The 22,691-nt window shown below is 38.1% G+C and overlaps 1 protein-coding gene and 1 pseudogene across 3 annotated transcripts in view; both read right to left on the reverse strand.

Moving 5' to 3' along the window:
* Nucleotides 1-20,262, reverse strand: part of LOC109271223 (L-lactate dehydrogenase C chain) — a 58,618-nt gene extending 38,356 nt beyond the window's left edge. Inside the window, exons 1-4 of one of the 3 annotated variants that reach the window (XM_053899914.1) lie at nt 20,139-20,262; nt 19,755-19,889; nt 9,230-9,347; nt 290-463 (exon numbers count right to left, since the gene is read on the reverse strand). In XM_053899914.1, coding sequence (XP_053755889.1) covers nt 290-463; nt 9,230-9,347; nt 19,755-19,880 — 418 coding nt within the window. In that variant the 5' untranslated portion in view covers nt 19,881-19,889; nt 20,139-20,262. The other 2 variants (XM_019456484.2, XM_019456486.2) reach the window with 2 other exon arrangements.
* On the reverse strand, nt 14,540-16,515 carry LOC109271222 (twinfilin-1-like; annotated as a pseudogene).
* Nucleotides 20,263-22,691: the final 2,429 nt, after the last annotated feature.

Consider the following 22,691-nt stretch of genomic DNA (forward strand, 5'->3'; position numbering starts at 1 on the left):
TATAGATTTTGGATACTAGCCCTTTGTCTGATATGTCATTTACAAATATCTTTTCCCATTCCATTGGTTGCCTTTTAGTTTTGTTGGTTGTTTCCTTTGCTGTGCAGAAGCTTTTTATCTTCATGAGAGGTCAATTGTATCTCAATAAAGCTAGAAAAAACCTTATTGTATTATATACTTTGAATGGGTGCAGTTTATTGTATACAAATGTTACATCAATTAAGTTGCTTTTTAAAAATGCTATGGAAAGATCATCTTGATTCAGTTAAAGGGAGGATAAAAGACTTACCTGGATTTGAAACAATAAGCATCTTACAGTCAGGACTATGATGGACTATGGTAGGAATGATCGATTTCATAATGTTCACATTACGTTGGACCAGGGCAAGGCGACTTTCTCCCTCCTGCTGCCGCGCACCTGCTGTGACAATAACTAATTTGGAGTTTGCAGATACACTGTAATCTAAAAAGGAAACAAAAGGCAATACTTGTATCAAGAATGCCATAATTACTGTGCCTTACTTCTTTAAACGTGTTTGCAGATGAACAGACTTTCCAGACTTTCCAAGACCAAGAAGGCCTTGTCACTATGACTTACCAGTTTTCACATTTTAAAAAATAATAACAAATCCTACCAACCCATTTAGCCCACATTCTCATTTCTTATTAAGACCTGAGTCAATGCAAGTCAGCTCCCTCTGGTTTCTTAGAAATACCTTATGAAGCTTAGAACTCTGAGAATTTATGTATCTGTTTCAGGATTCTAAGGATAAGCATGTATTTACTTCTAATTATTATAAGGGATGAGATTTGAGATCACAGAGAAGTTCTTGATCCACACAAGAAAGTAAACTACTTTATAAGTCTGATGACCAGTCATAAAATTGTTTCACCTATTAAATCCAATGATAATATAATATGATGCTCATTATCCCATACTGGACTTTTAAAAAGTTATTATATACCTGGAAGTTATTTGCCATATGGATATAAAAAATTAAATTAACTAAAATCTATATATCCCATCTCCATTGGAAAAAAAAAACTTAAAAAAACTTGTATGCTTTTTTTATTTGTTTGTTGTTGTTTTTTTTTTAACTAATGTCTACATCCAACTTAGGGCTTGAACTCATGGCCTCAAGATTAAGAGTCACATGCTCTTCTGACTGAGTCTGCAAGGCAATCCTATACTCTTAAAATAGGAAATCTGGGGGCGCCTGGGTGGCTCAGTCGGTTAAGCGGCCGACTTCGGCTCAGGTCATGATCTCGCGGTCCGTGAGGGCTGTGAGTTCGAGCCCCACGTCGGGCTCTGTGCTGACAGCTCAGAGCCTGGAGCCTGTTTCAGATTCTGTGTCTCCCTCTCTCTGACCCTCCCCTGTTCATGCTCTGTCTCTCTGTGTCTCAAAAATAAATAAATGTTAAAAAAAATTTTTTTTAAATAGGAAATCTGCTGGGGCGCCTGGGTGGTTCAGTTGGTTGAGTGTCCAACTTCAGTTCAGGTCATGATCTCTCAGTTTATGGGTTTGAGGCCAGCGTTGGGCTCTGTGCTGACAGCTCAGAGCCTGGAGCCTGCTTCGGATTCTGTGTCTCCCTCTCTCTCTGACCCTCCCCCGTTCATGCTCTGTCTCTCTCTCTCAAAAATAAACATTAAAAAAAAAAAGTCCTCTTCACGCTGCCCTGTTTGATTTTTTTTAAAAAAAGTCTATTCTTGGACCTTTGAATTTCTAAGTGAATCTTAGAACAAATTTAGTATCTATAACAACAACTGATTTTTTAGGGTTTTGACTATAGTTGCATATGATCATAATCAATATGAAAAGAATGAATGCCTTACAATACGGAGACTTTTTTGTACAAGGCCTATCTAGTTAGGTATTTAATATTATCCAATAAGGCTGTATTCTTTCCTGTATAAAAGCTCTTAAAGATATTTTGTTAGATATATTCACGTGCACTTCCTATTTTTGAGGAAAACATAAATAATAGCTTTAAGTTCTTTTGCTTGTTTTTGACATACATAAACACAATGGATTCTTTATTAATAGCTTCATGTCCAGCAACCTCACTAAACACTTAGTTCTATATGTTGTCCTTGTTACATTTTTTTTTTCCATTACCTTCTTTTTTATTCACCCGGTATGTTTTTGTAATTTTACTTCTTCCCCTTTACTAATTTAGAAGTTACACCATTTCTATTATTTTAAAGGTTGTCACATAAGTTACAATATGTGGGGCACCTGGGTGGCTCAGTTGGTTGAGCGTTCGACTTTGGCTCAGGTCATGATCTCACAGTGTGTGGGTTCCAGCCCCACGTGGGGCTCTGTACTGACAGCTCCGAGCCTGGAACCTGGTTCAGATTCTGTGTCTCCCTCGCTCTCTGCCCCTCCCCACTCACACTCTGTCTCTCTCTCCTTCAAAAACAAGTACACATTTAAAAAAATTTAAAAAAGAAATAAATGTAAAAAAATAAAAATTTAAATTAAAACAATTAAATAAATAAAAGGTTACAATACGCATACTTGACTTATCCAAGTCCAAAGATAATCATCACCTTTCCACCTTCCCTAATGACTGAGGAACTTAGAATACAACTTCATTCACCACTACTACCTTTCATCCCCAGATTTATATGCTATATTTAAAATTTTTTAATCCCATAAGACATTATAGTCTTATACAATTTACATTTATTTAGATTTGTCCTCATTTTTACCATTTTCTGTGCTCTTCATATTTTGCATCTCAGACCTGAGATCATTTTTCTTTTGTCTTAAGTATATATTTTTGTGTTTTTATTAGCAAGGTTCTGACGGCAACTATCTCAGTCTTTGTCTGAAAACGTCTTTATTTTAACCGTATCCTTGAAAGATATTTGTGCTATGTAGGGATTCTGGATTGACATTTACTCTCTCTCAGCACATTAAAGATACCATTTCAGGGGCACTGGATGGCTCAGCTGGTTAAGCGTCTGACTTCAGCTCAGGTCTTGATCTCACAGTTTGTGAGTTTGAGGCCCACATCTGGCTCTCTGCTATCAGGATGGAGACTGCCTTGGATCTTCTGTCCCCTTTCTCTCTGCCCATCCCCTCCCCCATCTCATTCTCTCTCAAAAATAAATAAACGTAAAAAAATAAAGATAACATTTCATTGTATTCTGGTTTCACTGTGCTATTGATGTATCAATTACTCTCTCCCTTTTCTGTAGGTAATTTGTCTAGTGACAATTTTTTCTTTTCTTTGCCTTTAGTGTTCTCTAATTTCACAAGAAATGTATCTAGGTAGGATTTTATATTCATCCTTCTTGAGATTATTTGGCTTGAATGTATGGGTTGTTTTTCATTAGTTCTCAAAAATCAGGGGTGCCTTAGTGGCTCAGTAGGTTAAGCATCCAACTCTTGATTCCAGCTCAGGTCATGATCTCACAGTTTGTGAGTTTGAGCCCCGCATTGGACTCCACACTGACAGCATGAAGACTGTTTGGGATTCTCTCTCTCCCTCTCTCTCTGCCCCTCCCCCACTCACATTCTCTCTAAAAAAAATTGTACAATCATACTCTCTTCAAATATTTCCTCTGCCCCACTTTTCCAATTAAATGTACATGACACTTTATCCCTCTATCCTGTATGATTCTTAACCTGTCATATTTTCTACTTCTTGCTATTGTCTGTGTAATTGCCTTAAACTTATCATTTCTCTCTTCAAATGTATCTGCTCTATTATTAAACCCACTAATTGAGTTTTTTATTTCACTCTATTTAATATTTAGAAGTTATATTTGGCTATTTTAAAATCTGGTGTTAATAGTTTCCTGTCTTATACTGGTATTTTCCAGCTTGTCCTTTATTTCTTTAAATGGAATAATCATAGTTAATTTATAATTTGTGTTTCATAATTTCAGTATCTGAAATCTATGATGGCCTTTTCTGTTATCTCTGCTGGTTCTTGCTCTTGTATTTTCTTTGTAGATTTAATTATTCCTACTGTAAGATGTTCAGGTGGGGGGGGGGGCGGATTTTACTTGTGGAGGTTCTTTGAGGCCTGAAATAAAGTGGATTTCTTCCAGAGACTATCTTAAGTCCTAAGACTGCTTAAGGTTTTTTTGGAATTCAGATAAGGGCCAGCTGGTGGCTACAAGTTCTTAGCCACTATTTCCCTCCTTTACTAAAGCAACTGACACACTTGATTTTACTGTCAGTCCCCAGAGGTAGGGAGAAAGGAATTATTTCTAGGTCATCCTTATATTAAGGATTGGCAAATGAGGGCCAGCAAGCCAAATCTGGCAGACCACCTGTTTTAGTAAAAAAAAATCTCATTGGAACATAGCCACACCTACTCACACATTGTTGATGGCTGCCTTAGAATTACAATAGCAGAGTTGAGTAAGTTTTCACAGAGACTGTATAGCCCACAAAGCCTAAAATATTTACTATCTGATCCTTCACAAAAAAGTTTACTAGCGGTGCTGGTGCCGGGGTGGCTCAGTTGATTAAGCCTGACTCTTGATTTTGGCTCAGGTCGTGATCTCACAATTAATGAGTTTGATTCCCACATCAGGCTCTGTGCTGACAGCTTGGGATTCTCTTTCTCTTCCCCTCTCTCTGCCCTTTCCCTGCTCTCTCTCTCTCAAAATAAATAAATAATTTTTTCAAAAGTTGACTAACCCCTGGTATCCATTGGGGTTCCAGCTTTATGGGGTTACCTCCTATGCAACTCTCTAAATTAAGCTCTGTCTCCAGCCTCCTAAATCCTATGAGACAGTGGAAGCCAAAATTAAAGTTCAGAGTTTGGCTAATGCTAGCTAGTGAAAACTAGCTACAATGCTTGGCCTAACTCTCTAGTTTCCTGACTTCACTCAGTGCCTATCAATTCTTGAAATATTGAAAGGAGTGCTCGCTTCGGCAGCACATATACTAAAATTGAAATATTGAAAGGATTGATAATTTATTTCTTTCATACTTTATGCAGGAATTTTATTATTTATAGCAAAAATATTGACCCAGGTATTTATCTTGCCACATTAGTAGAAAATAAAGACTGAATGATTTTTTTTAAGTATTTTAATACAGCAGGATCTCTTTTAACCTGACTCCACTGAACTGATTCAGTAGATTTACTGATGTAAAACATACGGACACCCAGGGCACACTGAATACTCTGAACCAGTACATCTCCATAGGGGAGGTCTGTGTACTTCTGTTCATTAGTTGTTACATATCAAGAATTAGTCATGTTTATATCCAAATGTATTTATGCCAATTATATCTGCTAATTACATAATACAATGTACGTCACCAAAATACAAGTGTGAATGAAATGCATGGTAAAGGTAACCACTATACTCAGGATTGAGACATGAACAGATGTAACACAGAACATATCAACTGAATTGGTAATGTTTTATTATTTCTTGCTAGCTGTTGGATACATTGATGTTTGTTATAAACTCTTTTTATATGTCAAGTACCATAATTAATTTTTTAAAATAATTGTTTTCTTTTTAAAGTTTATTCATTTATTTTGAGAGAGAAAGAGAGTGTGCAAGCAGGAGAGGGGCAGAGGGAGACAGAGAGAGAATCTAAAGCAGGCACCACATTATCAGTGTGGAGCCAACACAGGACTCAATCTTATAAACCCTGAGATCATGACCTAAGCTGAAATCAAGGGTTGGATACTTAACCAACTGAGCCACTCAGGTGCCCCTAAATAATTGTTTCTAAGAAAATTAAGTTGAGGAGCGCCCGACTCCTCAACAAAGTGTCCGACTTTGGCTCAGGTCATGATCTCATGATTTATGGATTCAATCCCTGTGTCAGGCTCTGTGCGGACAACTCAGAGCCTGGAGACGACTTCGGATTCTGTGTCTCCCTTTCTCTCTCTGCCCCCCCCCCCCCACCCATGCTCTGTCTCTCTCTCTCTCTCTCTCTCAAAAATAAATATTTAAAAAGTTGTAAAAAAAAAAAAAAAGGGGGGGGAGCACCTGTGTAGCTCAGTTGGTTAAGTCTCTGACTTCAGCTCAGGTCATGATCTCACAGTTTATGAGTTCAAGCCCCATGTCAGGTTCTGTGCTGACAGCTCAGAGCCTGGAGCCTGCTTCAGATTCTGGGTCTCCCTCTCTCTCTGCCCCACTCATTGTCTGTCTCTCTCTCTCTGTCTCTGTCTCAAAAAATAAACATTAAAAAGATTTAAAAACTGTAAAAAAGAAAAAATAAAATTAAGTTGAATGCCTTGGAAAGACATATTAAAATCAAGTTGTTTAAAAATTGTCCTTTTAGGTGAGAGAAATAAAAATGAAGGAAAACAATAAAAATTTAGAGTTTTGTGACTGTTTCATAAATGTCTTCAAGTTAATTGTAGTACTTTAATGAAATTGAAATGATCACTATTGGTGTGCTTTTAAAAAGATACTGCAAAATTCAATTAGCTGAACTATACTCAAATCAGAAAACTAACAAATGAACTTCTAAGTACATTTCCATGTTTTAGGTCAACATAAAATGTCTATGATGTTTGTCTTTTTCTGACTGACTTACTTTGCTTAGTATAATACTCACTAGCTCCATCCATGTCATTGCAAATGGCAAGATTGCATATTTTTTTATGGGTGAGTAATATTACCTTGTATATATATACTATATCTTCTTTATCCATTCATCAGTTGATGGCTATTTGGGTTCTTTCCATAATTTGGTTATTGTTGATAATTCTGCCATAAACATCAGGGTGCATGTATCCCTTTGAATTAATATTTTTATATCCTCTGGGTAAATACCCAGTAGTGCAATTGCTGGAAAGTAGGGTAGTCCTATTTTTAACTTTTTGAAGAAACTCCATACTTTTTTCTAGAGTGGCTGCACCAGTTTGCCTTCCCAGCAACAGTGTAAGAGGGTTGCCCTTACTCCACATCCTCGCCAACACCCATTATTTCTTGTGTTGTTGATTTTAGCCACTCTGACAGGTATAAGCTGATATCTCATTTCAATTCGTATTTCTCTAATGATCAGTGATGTTGAGCATATTTTCATGCGTCTGTTGGCCATCTGTATGCTTTCTTCAGAAAAATGTCTATTCACGTCTTCTGCCTATTTTTGGATTGTTTTTTCAGTGTTGAGTTGTATAAGTTCTTTATATATTTTGGATACTAACCCTTTATCAAATATGTCATTTGCAAATACCTTCTCCCATTCTGTAGGTTGTCTTTTAGTTTTGTCGATTGTTTCCTTTGTCAATTTGCTTTCCTCCCATTCTGTAGGTTGTCTTTTAGTTTTGTCGATCCTTCCTTTGCAGAAGCTTACTTTATTTATTTATTTATTCAGATTTTGAAGTCATCTCCACACCCAGCATGGGCCTCAAACTCACAATCCTGAGATCAAGAGTCACATTCTCTACCAACTGAGCCAGCCAGTGCTCCTGCAAGCTTTTTATGTTGATAAAGTCCCAACAGCTTATTTTTGTTCCCCTGTCTCAGAAGATATAGCTAGTTAGAAGTTGCTGCAACTGCTGTCAAAGAGGTTACTGCCTGTGTTCTCCTCTAGGATTTTAAATTTTTTTTTTTCAACATTTTTTATTTATTTTTGGGACAGAGAGAGACAGAGCATGAACGGGGGAGGGGCAGAGAGAGAGGGAGACACAGAATCGGAAGCAGGCTCCAGGCTCCGAGCCATCAGCCCAGAGCCTGACGCGGGGCTCGAACTCACGGACCGCGAGATCGTGACCTGGCTGAAGTCGGACGCTTAACCGACTGCGCCACCCAGGCGCCCCTCCTCTAGGATTTTAATGGCTTCCTGTTTCACATTTAGGTCTTTAATCCATTTTGAGTTTATTTTTGTGTATGGTGTTAGAAAGTGGTCCAGTTTCATTCTTTTGCATGTTGCTGTCCACTTTTCCCAACACCATTTGTTGAAGAGACTGTCTTTTTTCCATTGGATATTCATTCTTCCTTTGTTACAGGTTAATTGGCCACATAATTTTGGGTTTATTTCTGGGTTTTCTGTCTACTCCATTGATCTGTGTACCTATGTTTATGCCGGCACCACACTGTTTTAATTACTACCACTTTGTAATATAGCTTGAAATCTGGAACTGTGATACCTCCAGTGATGGCTCCTAACACACATTTTAAAATTAAGTAACCACCCTCAGTTCCAATCATGTTAGGCAAGAGGGCTTTAGTAGAAAGTATATCTATTGAATCAGATCACCAAAGAGTGCATTATGCACTTTAGTGTATGATAATTATTTTTCCTAATTCTCTAAGGCTTCTTATTTGGTCAACAGATGATGCTAATGCTAATGGGGCCAAGCTCCCCATTTCCTGTAGTATGGCCTCACACTATACCTTGAAAACTGGTCCTCTATAAACACAAAAAGGAAACCAGGTTAAAGAGTATAGATATGTATATCAACAATATTACAAAAAGTATTCAAGACATAACCTTGGGAAAATGTAGAAGATGGAATGACAAGTTTAAAAAGCATTTATCCAGGGGCACCTGGGTGGCTCAGTTGGTTGAGCATCCAACTTTGGCTCAGGTCATGATCTCATGGTTCATGAGTTCAAGCCCCACATTGGGCTCCCTGCTCTCAATGCAGAGCCTACTTCAGATCCTCTCTCCCCCTCTCTCTGCTCCTCCCAAACCGGTACTGTCTCAAAAGTAAATAAACATTTTTTAAAAATAAAAAATAAAAAGCATTTATCTAATATGACACAAATGAATAGGAAAAAGAAACAAACAAAACCATTAACAGGAGAGATTTTGATTTTTTTTTACATTTACTTTTTCTTATACATTATAAATACTTTATATTTTCCAAGTTTTCTCAAATTTGAATGGAATGTTCTTTTTTTTAATTAACCCTTCAAGCAAAAATTAACCTTTTAAACTGTATGTCCTAATGATAGTGGTGCTACTTTTAATTTTATATTTATGAATATCAATATGGTAAAATTCATTACTCTTTTTTAAAGCTCTGAAAAGAACGCTATAAAATTAAAACTAACCAGGGCACCTGGGTGGCTCAGTCGGTTAAGCGTCTGATGTTGGCTCAGGTCATGATCTCACTGCTGGTGGGTTCAAGCCCCACATCAGGCTCTGTGCTGACAGCTCAGAGCCTAGAGCCTGCTTTGGATTCTGTATCTTCCTCCCTCTCTCTGCCCCTTCCCCACTCACACTCTGTCTCTCTGTCTCTTAAAAAATAAACATTAAAAAAAATTTTTTTAATTAAAACTAACCTTTTCCAGAGGTAATCTTTGGAGTATTAAAGAAAAGACTGCCATGCTGAAGATCCATTGTTTCTCCCTTCAATTTGTCCACTGCAACATCAACAAGGGCAAGTTCATCGGCCAAATCCTAAAATACATCAAAGTTTTGAATAACGTGATCGGAAGAATGTTCCTATTTCAGTTTTAGAAATTTGAGGAAAATTTCTGTGTGGTTACTTCATAATCAAAATAGTTATATTTTAGTATAAAAATGATATAAAAATGATAGTTTGTGGATGTGCATAGAGTGACAAGAAGTCAAAGTAAGTGATAGAATGTAGCAAAAATTACTAATTGCTTTGCCTTCATATAATTGTTAAGTTTTTTAGAAGTGTGTTTTTTCTACTTCAGATAATAGTTTTAAAACAATGAAAAGTTATTAAATTTTTTCAAAGGACTTTATTATATTTAACCCTTATGCCCAATTTTTAAATTGGCTGAAGTTTTTTTTAGTATGCATCCTTATGGCCAAAATAGAAAGGTGCTCCCCTGTGGGAACCCACATTTTTATGTGGTTCAGAACAGCACATTTAATGTCAGACCTCCAACCTAGGGGTAGACAGGAATATAACCAGACCATAGCTCCCAGTCAGCCATGCAATCACAGAGGTAAACAATGAATACACTTACACCATTCTGTTTTTTGCTTTCAGTCCCATATTCAATAAATTTTGTGAGATATTCAACACTTTAGTATAAAATAGTCTTTGTGTTTCATGGTTTTACCCAACTGTAAGCTAATATAATTGTTCTGAGCATGTTTAAAAGGTAGGCTAGGCTAAGCTATGATAGGTGGAATAGGTATATTAAATACATTTTCAACTTAGGATGTTTTCAACTTATGATGAGTCTATTGGAATGTAACCTCATCATAAATCCAGGAAGATCTGTACAGTCTCCCTTTTGCTTACTCTAATTTGAATTCAGTTTTACCAAGTGAAACAGAATATGGAACTATATAGAAGGAAATTTCCCCCCTCAGATTCCAGTGGCTAGATTTCAAAGATGAGCAGTAAGGGAAAGGGATCAAAGTCCCTATTTACTACTGTCCATCTGACCTTTCTGGAAAACTGTAGATTCTAAAACATACTAAATTATGTGAGATGTGTGTGTGTGTGTGTATACATATATATATATATATGTATATATGTATATGTATATATATGTATACACATATACATGTATATGTGTATATATATATATATATATATATATATATATATATATACACACACACATATATATATATAAAATATGAAGAGGATAAGGAGTTTCACCCAGAAGGATCAAATATCACTTCTTTTTTTTTTTTCATGAAATTTATTGTCAAATTGGTTTCCATACAACACCCAGTGCTCATCCCAAAAGGTGCCCTCCTCAATACCCATCACCCACCCTCCCCTCCCTCCCACCCCCCATCAACCCTCAGTTTGTTCTCAGTTTTTAAGAGTCTCTTATGCTTTGGCTCTCTCCCACTCTAACCTCTTTTTTTTTTTTTTTCCTTCCCCTCCCCCATGGGTTTCTGTTACGTTTCTCAGGATCCACATAAGAGTGAAAACATATGGTATCTGTCTTTCTCTGTATGGCTTATTTCACTTAGCATCACACTCTCCAGTTCCATCCACGTTGCTACAAAAGGCCATATTTCATTTTTTCTCATTGCCACATAGTATTCCATTGTGTATATAACCCACAATTTCTTTATCCATTCATCAGTTGATGGACATTTAGGCTCTTTCCATAATTTGGCTATTGTTGAGAGTGCTGCTATAAACATTGGGGTACAAGTGCCCCTATGCATCAGTACTCCTGTATCCCTTGGATAAATTCCTAGCAGTGCTATTGCTGGGTCATAGGGTAGGTCTATTTTTAATTTTCTGAGGAACCTCCACACTGCTTTCCAGAGCGGCTGCACCAATTTGCATTCCCACCAACAGTGCAAGAGGGTTCCCGTTTCTCCACATCCTCTCCAGCATCTATAGTCTCCTGATTTGTTCATTTTGGCCACTCTGACTGGTGTGAGGTGATATCTGAGTGTGGTTTTGATTTGTATTTCCCTGATAAGGAGCGACGTTGAACATCTTTTCATGTGCCTGTTGGCCATCCGGATGTCTTCTTTAGAGAAGTGTCTATTCATGTTTTCTGCCCATTTCTTCACTGGGTTATTTGTTTTTCGGGTGTGGAGTTTGGTGAGCTCTTTATAGATTTTGGATACTAGCCCTTTGTCCGATATGTCATTTGCAAATATCTTTTCCCATTCCGTTGGTTGCCTTTTAGTTTTGTTGGTTGTTTCCTTTGCTGTGCAGAAGCTTTTTATCTTCATAAGGTCCCAGTAATTCACTTTTGCTTTTAATTCCCTTGCCTTTGGGGATGTGCCGAGTAAGAGATTGCTACGGCTGAGGTCAGAGAGGTCTTTTCCTGCTTTCTCCTCTAAGGTTTTGATGGTTTCCTGTCTCACATTCAGGTCCTTTATCCATTTTGAGTTTATTTTTGTGAATGGTGTGAGAAAGTGGTCTAGTTTCAACCTTCTGCATGTTGCTGTCCAGTTCTCCCAGCACCATTTGTTAAAGAGACTGTCTTTTTTCCATTGGATGTTCTTTCCTGCTTTGTCAAAGATGAGTTGGCCATACGTTGGTGGGTCTAGTTCTGGGGTTTCTATTCTATTCCATTGGTCTATGTGTCTGTTTTTGTGCCATCAAATATCACTTCTAAGCTAACTGATAAGAAAACGAGATCATGTTCATGGATCCAGTTTTTACATTAGTCCATGTATATGTTTGGGTCTGAACAGGAAAACAGAACCCACTCCAAGCATTTCAACAGAAAGTATTTAATACAGGGAATTGGTTAGACAGCTGCTGGAGGGCTGAAAAGACAAAAAGGGAACATCTGAGGTAACCCAGAGCTAGCACTCACAGTTTGAAGCCACTAGCCCTAAGACTGAGGGAAAAAAGAGAGAGACTAAAAGGAGGCACTTCATGGAGCCAGGCTCCGACCTCTGGAAGAGGCAAAACCTGGCTGCTATTGATACCACTGAAAGAGCAAAATGAGGCTGGGCAGTCCAAAAGAAACTAGAATCTAGAACCAACTGCTACCACTGAGGCAAAGGGGACTACTGTGACCAACACAACAAGCAAACAGGAAGAAGGTGGTCATGTCTCCACTCCTACCTTCCAACTTCTCTCTAGTGCCCCCTATTGGCAGAACCTAACAAGATGCCGACTGGTAAAGGAGAAAAAGATTACACAGAGATCCAGCACCAGCAACACAGAGTAAAGAAAGTTGGATTTGGAGCTGAGTGACAATAATTTAATAACCAACACAGTCTGCTTTTAAATTATATTTCCAACTTGAATTATTTCTTTTCTTAACAAGTTACCAGACAATTCTCTTTTCCTTTTTTTTAAAGAGAAAAAAATTGTATTGCAATATAAAATGCACTTATAAAATGTCTATAGAAGGCATGTAATTCTTTACTGCTATATAAATTTACTGGGAATATCTTATTCACCTTTGGTTGTTATGATGTCACCTAAAACATACTGTAAACACTGAGTTATACTCTATAACAAATGTATCACTGATTTCCAGAAATCTTGGTTTAATAATAATTAAAGACTATATAATCACATCTATATTCTGAAATGTCCATTTACTTTCATGTAGTGTAAAATCTAGACTACAATTGCACATGAATGGTACAAAAAGATATTCACTACCAAATTATTTTATACCTTCATGACAGGTTTAACATTCTTTCTGATTGAAAATACAGCTTCAGCTATGTTCTGAAACACAGCTCTAGGATTCTCAATGCAGTAATTTGTGTATGTATGTGTCTATGTGGGCACCCATGAAACAAGTTAAAGTTTATCTTTAGAAAACAAGTGCAACATTACTGACAGTTATTTTGCATGTTTAAATATTATAGTCTGATTATCTGTAAACAAACAAAACCCCACACAAATACTCTTAACTCTAGAAAAAAGTCCTGTCAACCTATAATTATTCTAATATGCTTTACTTGAACACACATGGAATTTTTGAAAGGTGCATATAGTACCTTACATAAGGCATAAAAAGGTGTTTCATATTTATACTATGAAATGTCCATTTCTAATATGTTTTATGCAGCATAAAGTTTAGATGAAGAAATTCTAAATCCTGGATCCCCATAGTTCATTTTTATTTTTTTTATTTTTTATTTTTTTAATATGCTTCTTTTTTTTTTTTTAATTTTAACGTTTATTTATTTTTGAGACAGAGAGAGACAGAGCATGAACAGGGGAGGGGCAGAGAGACAGGGAGACACAGAATCGGAAACAGGCTCCAGGCTCTGAGCGGTCAGCACAGAGCCCGACGCGGGACTCGAACTCACAGACTGTGAGATCATGACCTGAGCCGAAGTCGGATGATTAACCGACCGAGCCACCCAGGTGCCCCCCCCCCCCCCATAGTTCATTTTTAAAAACTCCTCCAGGGGCGCCTGGGTGGCTCAGTCGGTTGAGCGTCCGACTTCGGCTCAGGTCACGATCTCGCGGTTCGTGAGTTCGAGCCCCGCGTCGGGCTCTGGGCTGATGGCTCAGAGCCTGGAGCCTGCTTCCGATTCTGTGTCTCCCTCTCTCTCTGCCCCTCCCCCGTTCATGCTCTGTCTCTGTCCTAAAAACTCCTCCAAATTACGGCTCTTGCAGCAGGTTTATCAGATTTAACATGGCGTAGTATTCTAACTCCTTCTGTTTCAAGTATCAAAAAAAAAAAAAAAAAAAAAAAAAAGAGGCTCAAAATTTCTAAATTTCTGTAGGTTGTAGCTGAAATGCAAAGCTTTAAAAACAGTTAAATGTGTTTTGAAGTAAGATATAAATTGAAATAAGATTCTTAAGTGTTTAATTTGTGTTAGGCTGTTAAGTACTAAGACTTTCCAACAATTTTATTAAATCTGAGTATGCTTAAAAGTAATAAAGAACACAATTTGCCTATAAATATGTGGTTCTGGAGAAAAATCAATCTTGATGTTTAAAACTCTTTCAACATTGTTGACTTTAGTTTTGTTTAAGGATATTAACTTAATATTCAATCTGAACATAAATATTTGGCCTCACACTACTTATAAGGAAATGACTTACTTTTGAAAAGGAAATTTTGCAAAGCATTAGAGAGAGAATTTATTAAAGCTGTTCAAATATGTCTTTCAACGTCATCAGAAATCCTGCAGCATAGAAAATATCTGGTACCTTTAAGGTTTCAGAGTGAACTGATCTGAAATTTTAATGCCACTTTAAAAACCAAAAAAGTCAAATGGAAAAGACTGCTGCCATGAAACACTGTTTCTACAAGTTGCAGACATGACCCCACAGGCTGAGTTAAGCATTGCTTCTCAGAGTCAGCAACTTTCCACCTTTACCCAGGCACACTAAATTCTCAGTTTAGAAAATAATCTAACGTGGTCCTTAACATATTCATAAGTAGTATGAATATTTTAAGGTCTTTCTTCCTTAAAGAAAAAATTTGATGTCTCACTACAGAGCAGTAAGGAGGGTATCTTACTTTGAGACATTAGACTTTCTGGACTTGGCCCAAGTGTATAAAATTTTAAGAGTTATGTGAAAGTATGGAATCATTATTAATCTGTGAAAACAGTGTGACAAAAGTAAACATCACTATGTCGAACCCTCTTCTACCTTTAACTCAAAAATAGAAATCATGAGTCTTCTATAGCCTTAATTTTAAAAATACACAGAAGTGAAAAGCGTTACTTTTCAAAAAGTACATTTTTTCCCTACTATGTGTCAACACGGAGTGATTTCAGTTCTCCTGTACTAAAAACTGGACTTAAAGAAAAACTAGTACTGCAATGTTTAACATAATGATTTTACTCAGCAGTGGCTTCACTTTCAGCTGGCCCCCTAATAAGTCTTCGAATTCCTTTTTCCTGCAGGACCTTTGGGTTTTGCAAAACTTTGCTTATGTGCATGCTGCTTTGGGTGTACTTCTTCATAAAGGAAGCCTGCTGTCAACTCATCCCCATCATCTATCTTGATCTTTCTAATGACATCCATTTGTAATTGTCTTTCTACAATTTCTAGCAGAGGGCTCTTGCGGCTAGAATACAGCATCCATTCTCTTATACTGCATGTGTATTCAGCCATTGGGTAAATAAAAACTAGGGACTCCAAACAGTCTCTTTCATGGGAATGTTTATACAGAAAGAAATGGTAACGTGCTGAATCCTTGGGAAACCTCTCTGGCAAATCTTTTAGTTCTGTATTTGTTGTACTGGCCAAAATTATAATTTTATTTTTTATATCTATTTCTAATTGCACATAGTTGAGCTGTTACTTAATTCTTCCAAAGCCTGGAAAGCTTGAGAAATAGGAAATGCTACTCCTTGTAGTGTTTGATGCTTATGTCCACACCCACGTCCGTTTGTACCTCATTCATTTTAATTTGTCATAATTCTTTCTCAGCTGCAGTCTATGGGGCAGGAGATGATTGTGAGAGCAAGTACGTTTTATATCCATGTAATGATACATCTTCCTTTACTGTTCCAAATACTTGATCTTTAATGTAGCCATCTCCAGACTCCTTTTTCAGAGTTGCTGTTGCTGCATACAGCATTTTTTGGCAAACATGAGAATGATCTGGAGATCAAGGAATGAATATCCATAATTCTGAGAATCCAACCTGAATAATATATAGCACGGTTGTTTGTCTGCCAAAGGGGTAAAACAAAGGTATCATAATCCTTATCCCAGGAATCTGAAGGCTGACTATATGAGCCAATCACAAGTTTCTCATTTTCAACAGATATTTTTAGAAGTCTGTATTTTCCATTTCTTGCTCTTGCAAAGATATCTTTAACATCTTCACTTGCTTGGGTGCCGGTCTGATGGGACATGGCCGGGCCGTGGGCTCCCGGCTCCGGATCTAGTGCAGAGAGCCAAGACAATACTCTTTTCAAGGAAATCTTCCCAGCTCCATTTGTCTGGACTGTCAAAGGCAGATCTCAAATAATCGCAAAAGTTTTTGTTTTTTAAGAATTAACTATGAGTCATTTCTTAAACAGAATTCCAAATAGAGAGTCTGGGTTTGTTTAGCCTGCTACAATCTTTTAAGAATAGTTATTTGGGGGCGCCTGGGTGGCTCAGTCGGTAAAGCATCCGGTTTCAGCTCAGTTTATGATCTCTCAGTCCACGGATTCAGGGGCCCTGTAAGGGCTCTGTTCGGACAGCTCAGACAAGGCCTGGAGCCTGCTTTGGATTCTGTCTCCCTCTCTCTGCCCCTCCCCCATTCTTACTCTGTCTCTCTCAAAAATAAGTAAACATTAAAAAAAAAACCAAAAAACCAAGAATTGTTATGAGCATCCCAGGATCTTTTCTCCAGGGAGTTCTAGAATAAATATAGTAAGGTAAGAGAATGGTAAGGTAAAAGTAAGAGAATAAAAAAATATATATATCAATCTAAGGAAAACTGCTTTGGCCACTTTATTCTGTACAGGACAAGGAAGTAGGCTGTACTGCTATGCTTTAAAGTCCACCTTTCAATAGGGGTGCCTGGGTGGCTCAGTCGGTTAAGCATCCAATTTCACCTCAGGTCATGATCTCGAGGTTCCTGGGTTCGAGCCCCACATCGAGCTCTGTGCTGACAGCTCAGAGCCTAGAGCCTGCTTCGGATTCTGTGTCTCCCTCTCTCTCTGCCCCTCCACCACTCATGCTCTGTCTCTCAAAAATAAATATTGAAAAAAAAATTTTTTTTAATTAAAAATAAATAAATAAGGTTCACATTTCAATGATATATGCAGGTGTCATGGTACTCATTACAGCCCATATGTCCCTTGAAGTCAATAAACTATGTAAATATATATTTTTTAATATCCTTCATCACTTTCCATTTATCCCACAATGTGCATCAATGTGACCTGGGTATTTCCAGTGTACTGTGGATTCTAGTAGGAAATAAATGGGCTCCAACAACTGACCTTCTCTCACAATTGGAGTTCTGAAATTCCATGATGCCTTGGAGGAGGCTTTATAGGATCCATTGTACTAAGCACTTAATAAATTCTTTTTTTTTTTAAGATTCTATTTTTAAATAATCTCCACACCCAACATGGGGCTCTAACTTACAACTCCAAGATAAGGAGTTGCATACTCCACTGACTGAAACAGCCAGGCACCCCATTCAATAAATTCTTTATATCTGCAAACTCACACCCTTCAGTTTTATAATTTTATCTCTTGAATAATTTTCTTCCCTCTCTTTCTTTTCACTTCCTAGAAACATCCATGAGTGACTGGACTTCCTGATTGGTCCTCTAATTTCATCTCTTTTCTGTATTCCATTGTTGACATTCTTCTTTCCAGCAGCCCAGTAGAAGTAAGGGGGATTCTTGCCTCACTGTCCAATATACAGATTTTTACCTGATCCTACTGCTTTGTATAAGATGCCTGTCTTTACTGTCCTTGATGTCTTAAGTGTAGAACATGCCTGATTCAATTACTCCAAAGAATGTACTCCTCCCCCTTGCCTGCTGTGATGTGAGAGGCAGTTACTTGGTTGATAAATGTGCAGAAGAGAATCTGGTGGTTTTCCTTCTCATCATATAAACTTTTAACCAATTCTCCCATGTTTTCCCCATCCCTCACCTCCACCTTGTGAGACAACTGGTACTTCCGATTCCTAAGCCTTTCTTGGGGTTCTGGAATTTAACTGGCTTGGCTTTTTGTCATCTCGCTCTGCCAGTTTTAAAAAAAAGTCTATATAATATCATAAAGCTTTTAAGAACACAGGATCTGTGTCCAGATTGCCAAGGTTTGAATTCTAACTCCTTCACCTACTAGCCACTTGGCCATGGGCAAGTTACTTAATATCTATGTTTCAGTATTTTTGTTTATAAATGGAGATAACAGTACATAGCTCCCAAGGTTGTTATAAAGATGAAATAATATCTTTAAAACATTTAGAGAAACAAAAGACTTGTACACTGAAAACTACAAAACGTTGCTGAAACAAATTAAAGAAGACACAAATAAATGGAAAGACATCGCATGATCACGGGTTGGAAGACCTAATATTGTTAAGATGTCAACATACCCAAAGTAATCTACAGATTTAATGCAAACCCCTATGAAATCCCAATGGCATTTTTAAAAGAAATAGAAAAAAACTCCATGCTAAAATTAATATAAAATCTTAAAGGGCTCTAAATGACTAAAACAATCTTGAAAACAAATAAATCTGGAGGTCTCATGCTTCAAAACCTATTGCAAAGCTATAGTCATCAAAATAGTGTGGCATTGGCATAAAGAAATATAGACCAATGGAATAGAGAACCCAGAAATAAACTCTCACAGGGGTGCTTGGGTGGCTCAGTTGGTTAAATGCCCAACTCTTGATCTTGCTCAGGTCATGATCTCATGGTTTTTGAGATCACGCCCCACTTTGGCATCTGCACTGACAGCACAGAGCCTGCTTGGGATTCTCTCTTTCTCTGCCCCTCCCCTGCTGGCATGCATGCTCTCTCTCTCTCTCTCTCAAAATAAATAAACTTTTAAAAAAAAGAAATAAACTCTCACATACATGGTCAAATGATTTTTGACAGGAATGCCAAAAACCATTCAATGTGAGAAAGGAGAGTCTTTTCAATAAATCATACTGGAATAATTGGATATTTACATGCAAAAGTATGAAGTTGGACCTATACCTTACACCATATACATAATTAAAATGGATCAAAGATATAAATGTAAGACCTAAAACTGTAAAACTCTGAGGAGAAAACAGAAGTGAAAAGATTCATGACATCAGATTTGGCAATGATTTTTGGATATGACACCAAGAGCTCCTGCAACAAAAGTAAAAATAGATAAATTGAACCACATTAAAATTTAAAAATGTGCATCAAAGAACACTATCAACAGAGTGAAAAAACCATGGAATGGGAAAAAAACACTGGAAAATAATATAATTGATAAGAGATTAATACCTAGAATAGAAAAAGAACTCCTACAAGTCAGCAACAAATACCCTGATTTAAAATGGGCAAAGAATTTGAATACTTCTCCAAAGAAGATATACAAATTGCCAACAGCCACATGAAAAGATGCTGTGTAAACAGAAAGGAACATTAAAGGACTTCCATTGTTATTTTATCAAATTGGTACTTGGATAATGAGCATGTAATACTTACAATTTTAAAAAACTTTTTTAAATATAAGCTTCTGGGAAATACGATTTTCACCCATTACTCTTCCAGGAAGGCAAGGTATGGAATCATTTAAACAGAATATTAATGAAATAATGCAATCAATGTGTCTCCTATGAATAAATTTAAGTGGTCTAGCAATGCCTGGCTAGACCATGTACTTTATCACATGGTAAACTCCAGATAAATGTTTCTTAAATTATGTCAAAATCAGATAAGTGAATATATATTTGCTATCAAAAGATTAGCCCTACAACCCTGAACTCATCAATACCTACAAGACTTCTTACTTACCTTCAATAAGATACAAATAGCACAGGCCATGCCTACAGCACCAGTTCCGACAATGGTGATCTTACTCTGGGAGATCTTCTCTTCCCCAATTAGATTCTCAATAAGCTTCTCCTTGACAGTTGACATGTTGAGAACCTGATAGGAATAATGAAATTTCAGTGGAATCAAACTCCCTAAATTGATCACTGTCATAACTACACTGAAGACCTAAGGACCTACCTTTTGGGTTTGCAGAAAGTTGGAACCAAGGGTGGGGGGTCAAGGGGTGTGGAGAGGTAAAGCAAGGACCAGTCTACCTATCAGTAGTAGGGGTTGGGGAACCAATAAGCTTTTATTTCCCCTTGCCCTCGAGCCACCATTTTCACCCCAGTACTAGACACTCACAAATGCTTTGCCTGGCACAACTTAGCCAGAAAGCACAACACACCGCCTTTAAGGAAGATTTAAAAAAACAAAAAAAAGTAACATCAGAAGAAAAGCATCAAAGGCAGCTGAAGCGCGGAGCCCTGTAACGGTTACTCTCTGGACGGCCAATGCACGCACGAACGCCCCCACGCAAGATTCCCTTTTGTCAGCACGCAAGCTCCGCCCCCCCGCTGGCCCAGGGGCAGGCACCTAGGCAGGCTGTTGACTCTCCTCCCCGCCTGTGGGGAGAGGGAGGGGGACTTTTCCAGGTGTCTGGGGTTGAGCCCTCTTCCCTGTGAAGAATTCTAGGCGTTCTTTAAGAGTGTGAAAAGGAGGGATATTGGGGTATCGTTTCGTTTCCCTCAGCCAGCCTAGGCCTGGGAGTGAGTTTAGCGTCGAGTTTTTGGAGACTTCAGGCCCCACTGGGAAAAAGCCCTCTTGGGAGCACCTCATTTTCTTACGTTGGTGCCATCTTAAGACCGCGTCCTGATGACATAGCTTCCAAACTGCTTCCAGATAACTTGCCTCTTTCTGAGAGGGCATGCTGAAAGGACCTGAACCCCCAAAGACTAAGAATTTAAGGCTGGGCTTGGGAATGACCAACCTGAATTTGACGAGTATTTTTTGATGTGCTTTATCACGCCCTTGTGCATACATTTATTTGCAGGAATTCAAACATTATTATTGAGCTCCGAAACTTCAGGACAGAGGGCTGAAATAAAGTTTGAATTAAAGTAATAATGAGGGGCACCTGGGTAGTTAAATCAGTGGGGCATCTGACTCTTGATTTCAGCTCAGGTCATGATCTCACTGTTGGTCGGTTTGAGCCACAAGTCAGGCTCCATGAGCCTGCTTGGATTCTCTAATTCTCTCTCTCTCCTCTCTCTCTCTCTCTCTCTCTCTCTCTCTCTCTCAGAATAAGTAATACATGTATACATACATACATAAAGTAGTAATGGAAAGGAAAAGCCATGTGTAATTTTCTAAGGGTGTTCTTAATTTATACCATGAATTTATAACTCACAGAAGGGGAACCAACCTCCTTGGTCATCTTCTGTTGAGTATTTGCATTTGAAATCCTTTTCCATTTTCTGTTTCAAAGCCCATGGTTTGTTTTTAATGTACTTCAGACCATGCAATCAATCGCCCTGCTTAAAACTCTTCCATGGCTTTCCATTACATTTAAAATAACCAATTTTTACCATAACCTAAAAGACATTCAAGATTTGCCTCCTAAAAAAAAAAAAAAAAAAAAAAAGATTTGGCCTCCTAGCTCTCCAACTTCATCTCAAGACATCCTCACTCCGCACGAGCTTTTGGACTGCTTTTTCTTGGCTCAGGACTTTTTGCTGTTCCCTATATTTAGAAAGTTGTTGGGGCGCCTGGGTGGCCCCGTTGGTTAAGCGTCCGACTTCAGCTCAGGTCAGGATCTCACGGTTCGTGAGTTCGAGCCCCAAATCGGGCTGTGTGCTGACAGCTCAGAGCCTGGAGCCTGCTTCAGATTCTGTGTCCCTCTCTCTCTCTCTGCCCCTCCCCTGCTTGCATGCTCTCTCTCTCTCAAAAATAAACATTAAGAAAAAGTTAAAAAAAAGAAAAAAGTGCTTCCCTAGCCCTTCTCGAAGTTGATTTCTCGTTTTCGGTTTGGAACATAAATGGCACTTCCTCTAGCTTTCCTTGACCAATGTGTGACCAAGGACCACCTCCTCACATCTCTCCTGTTTCTCTCATGGCACTTTTCACAAACTACCAGCTCCAAGAAACAGGTTCCCTGTAGTAGACAGGAACAGTAGCCACTGTTGGTCCTGTACTACCTCTTGCTTGTATGCTTCCTTGCACAGCAACTCCCCACGCCTGCACCTCATTTACCAGGAGGTTAAGAGGGAGACACTGCTGGTGTGGATGATCATCTGGTGGCAGAAGGAGGTAGTGACCAAACTCCTGATCCGGATGAAGAAAAAGGCTCTTCATTCATACCTACCCAAAGTGCAGGGCTGGCCCTTGAGGTCCCCTGCCTGAGTGGGCTCTCTGGGTGGCTACAGTCCAAATTAACTTAGCCATTTTGCTTGATTGTACAGCTTGATTGTGCGGCAATGAAAATACAGGAGGGGCAAGATCTGTACATTCCAACATCTGCCCTAGTATAAATGCAGTAAAGAATTCTGAAAGAGCATGGCTTTGAAGTCCTGATACTTTGGCAACATGGGCTTCAGTGAAAAATATATGTGCATTTTTCTGTCTATATATATATATATATATATGAACATTATGTATACATAATATACATTATTATATATGTATAATAAGGAAGGAAGGAAGACTATGTTCTGAACATCCCATTTGCTTCCCCACTAACTGGTATCTTCTGTAAATGGAGCTAAGGCATATTTAATCCACTTCCCCAAGGTTATTAAGACTAAAATGAGATATTACATTTAAATTTTAAGTCTATTTATTTTTGAGAGAGAGAGAGAATGAGCTGGGGGAGGGGCAGAGATGAGGGAGACAGAGAATCTGAAGCAGGCTCCAGGCTCT

Source organism: Panthera pardus, unplaced genomic scaffold (assembly GCF_024362965.1).
Source record: "Panthera pardus isolate Hobbes unplaced genomic scaffold, ASM2436296v1 HiC_scaffold_12, whole genome shotgun sequence".
Lineage (NCBI taxonomy): Eukaryota > Metazoa > Chordata > Mammalia > Carnivora > Felidae > Panthera > Panthera pardus.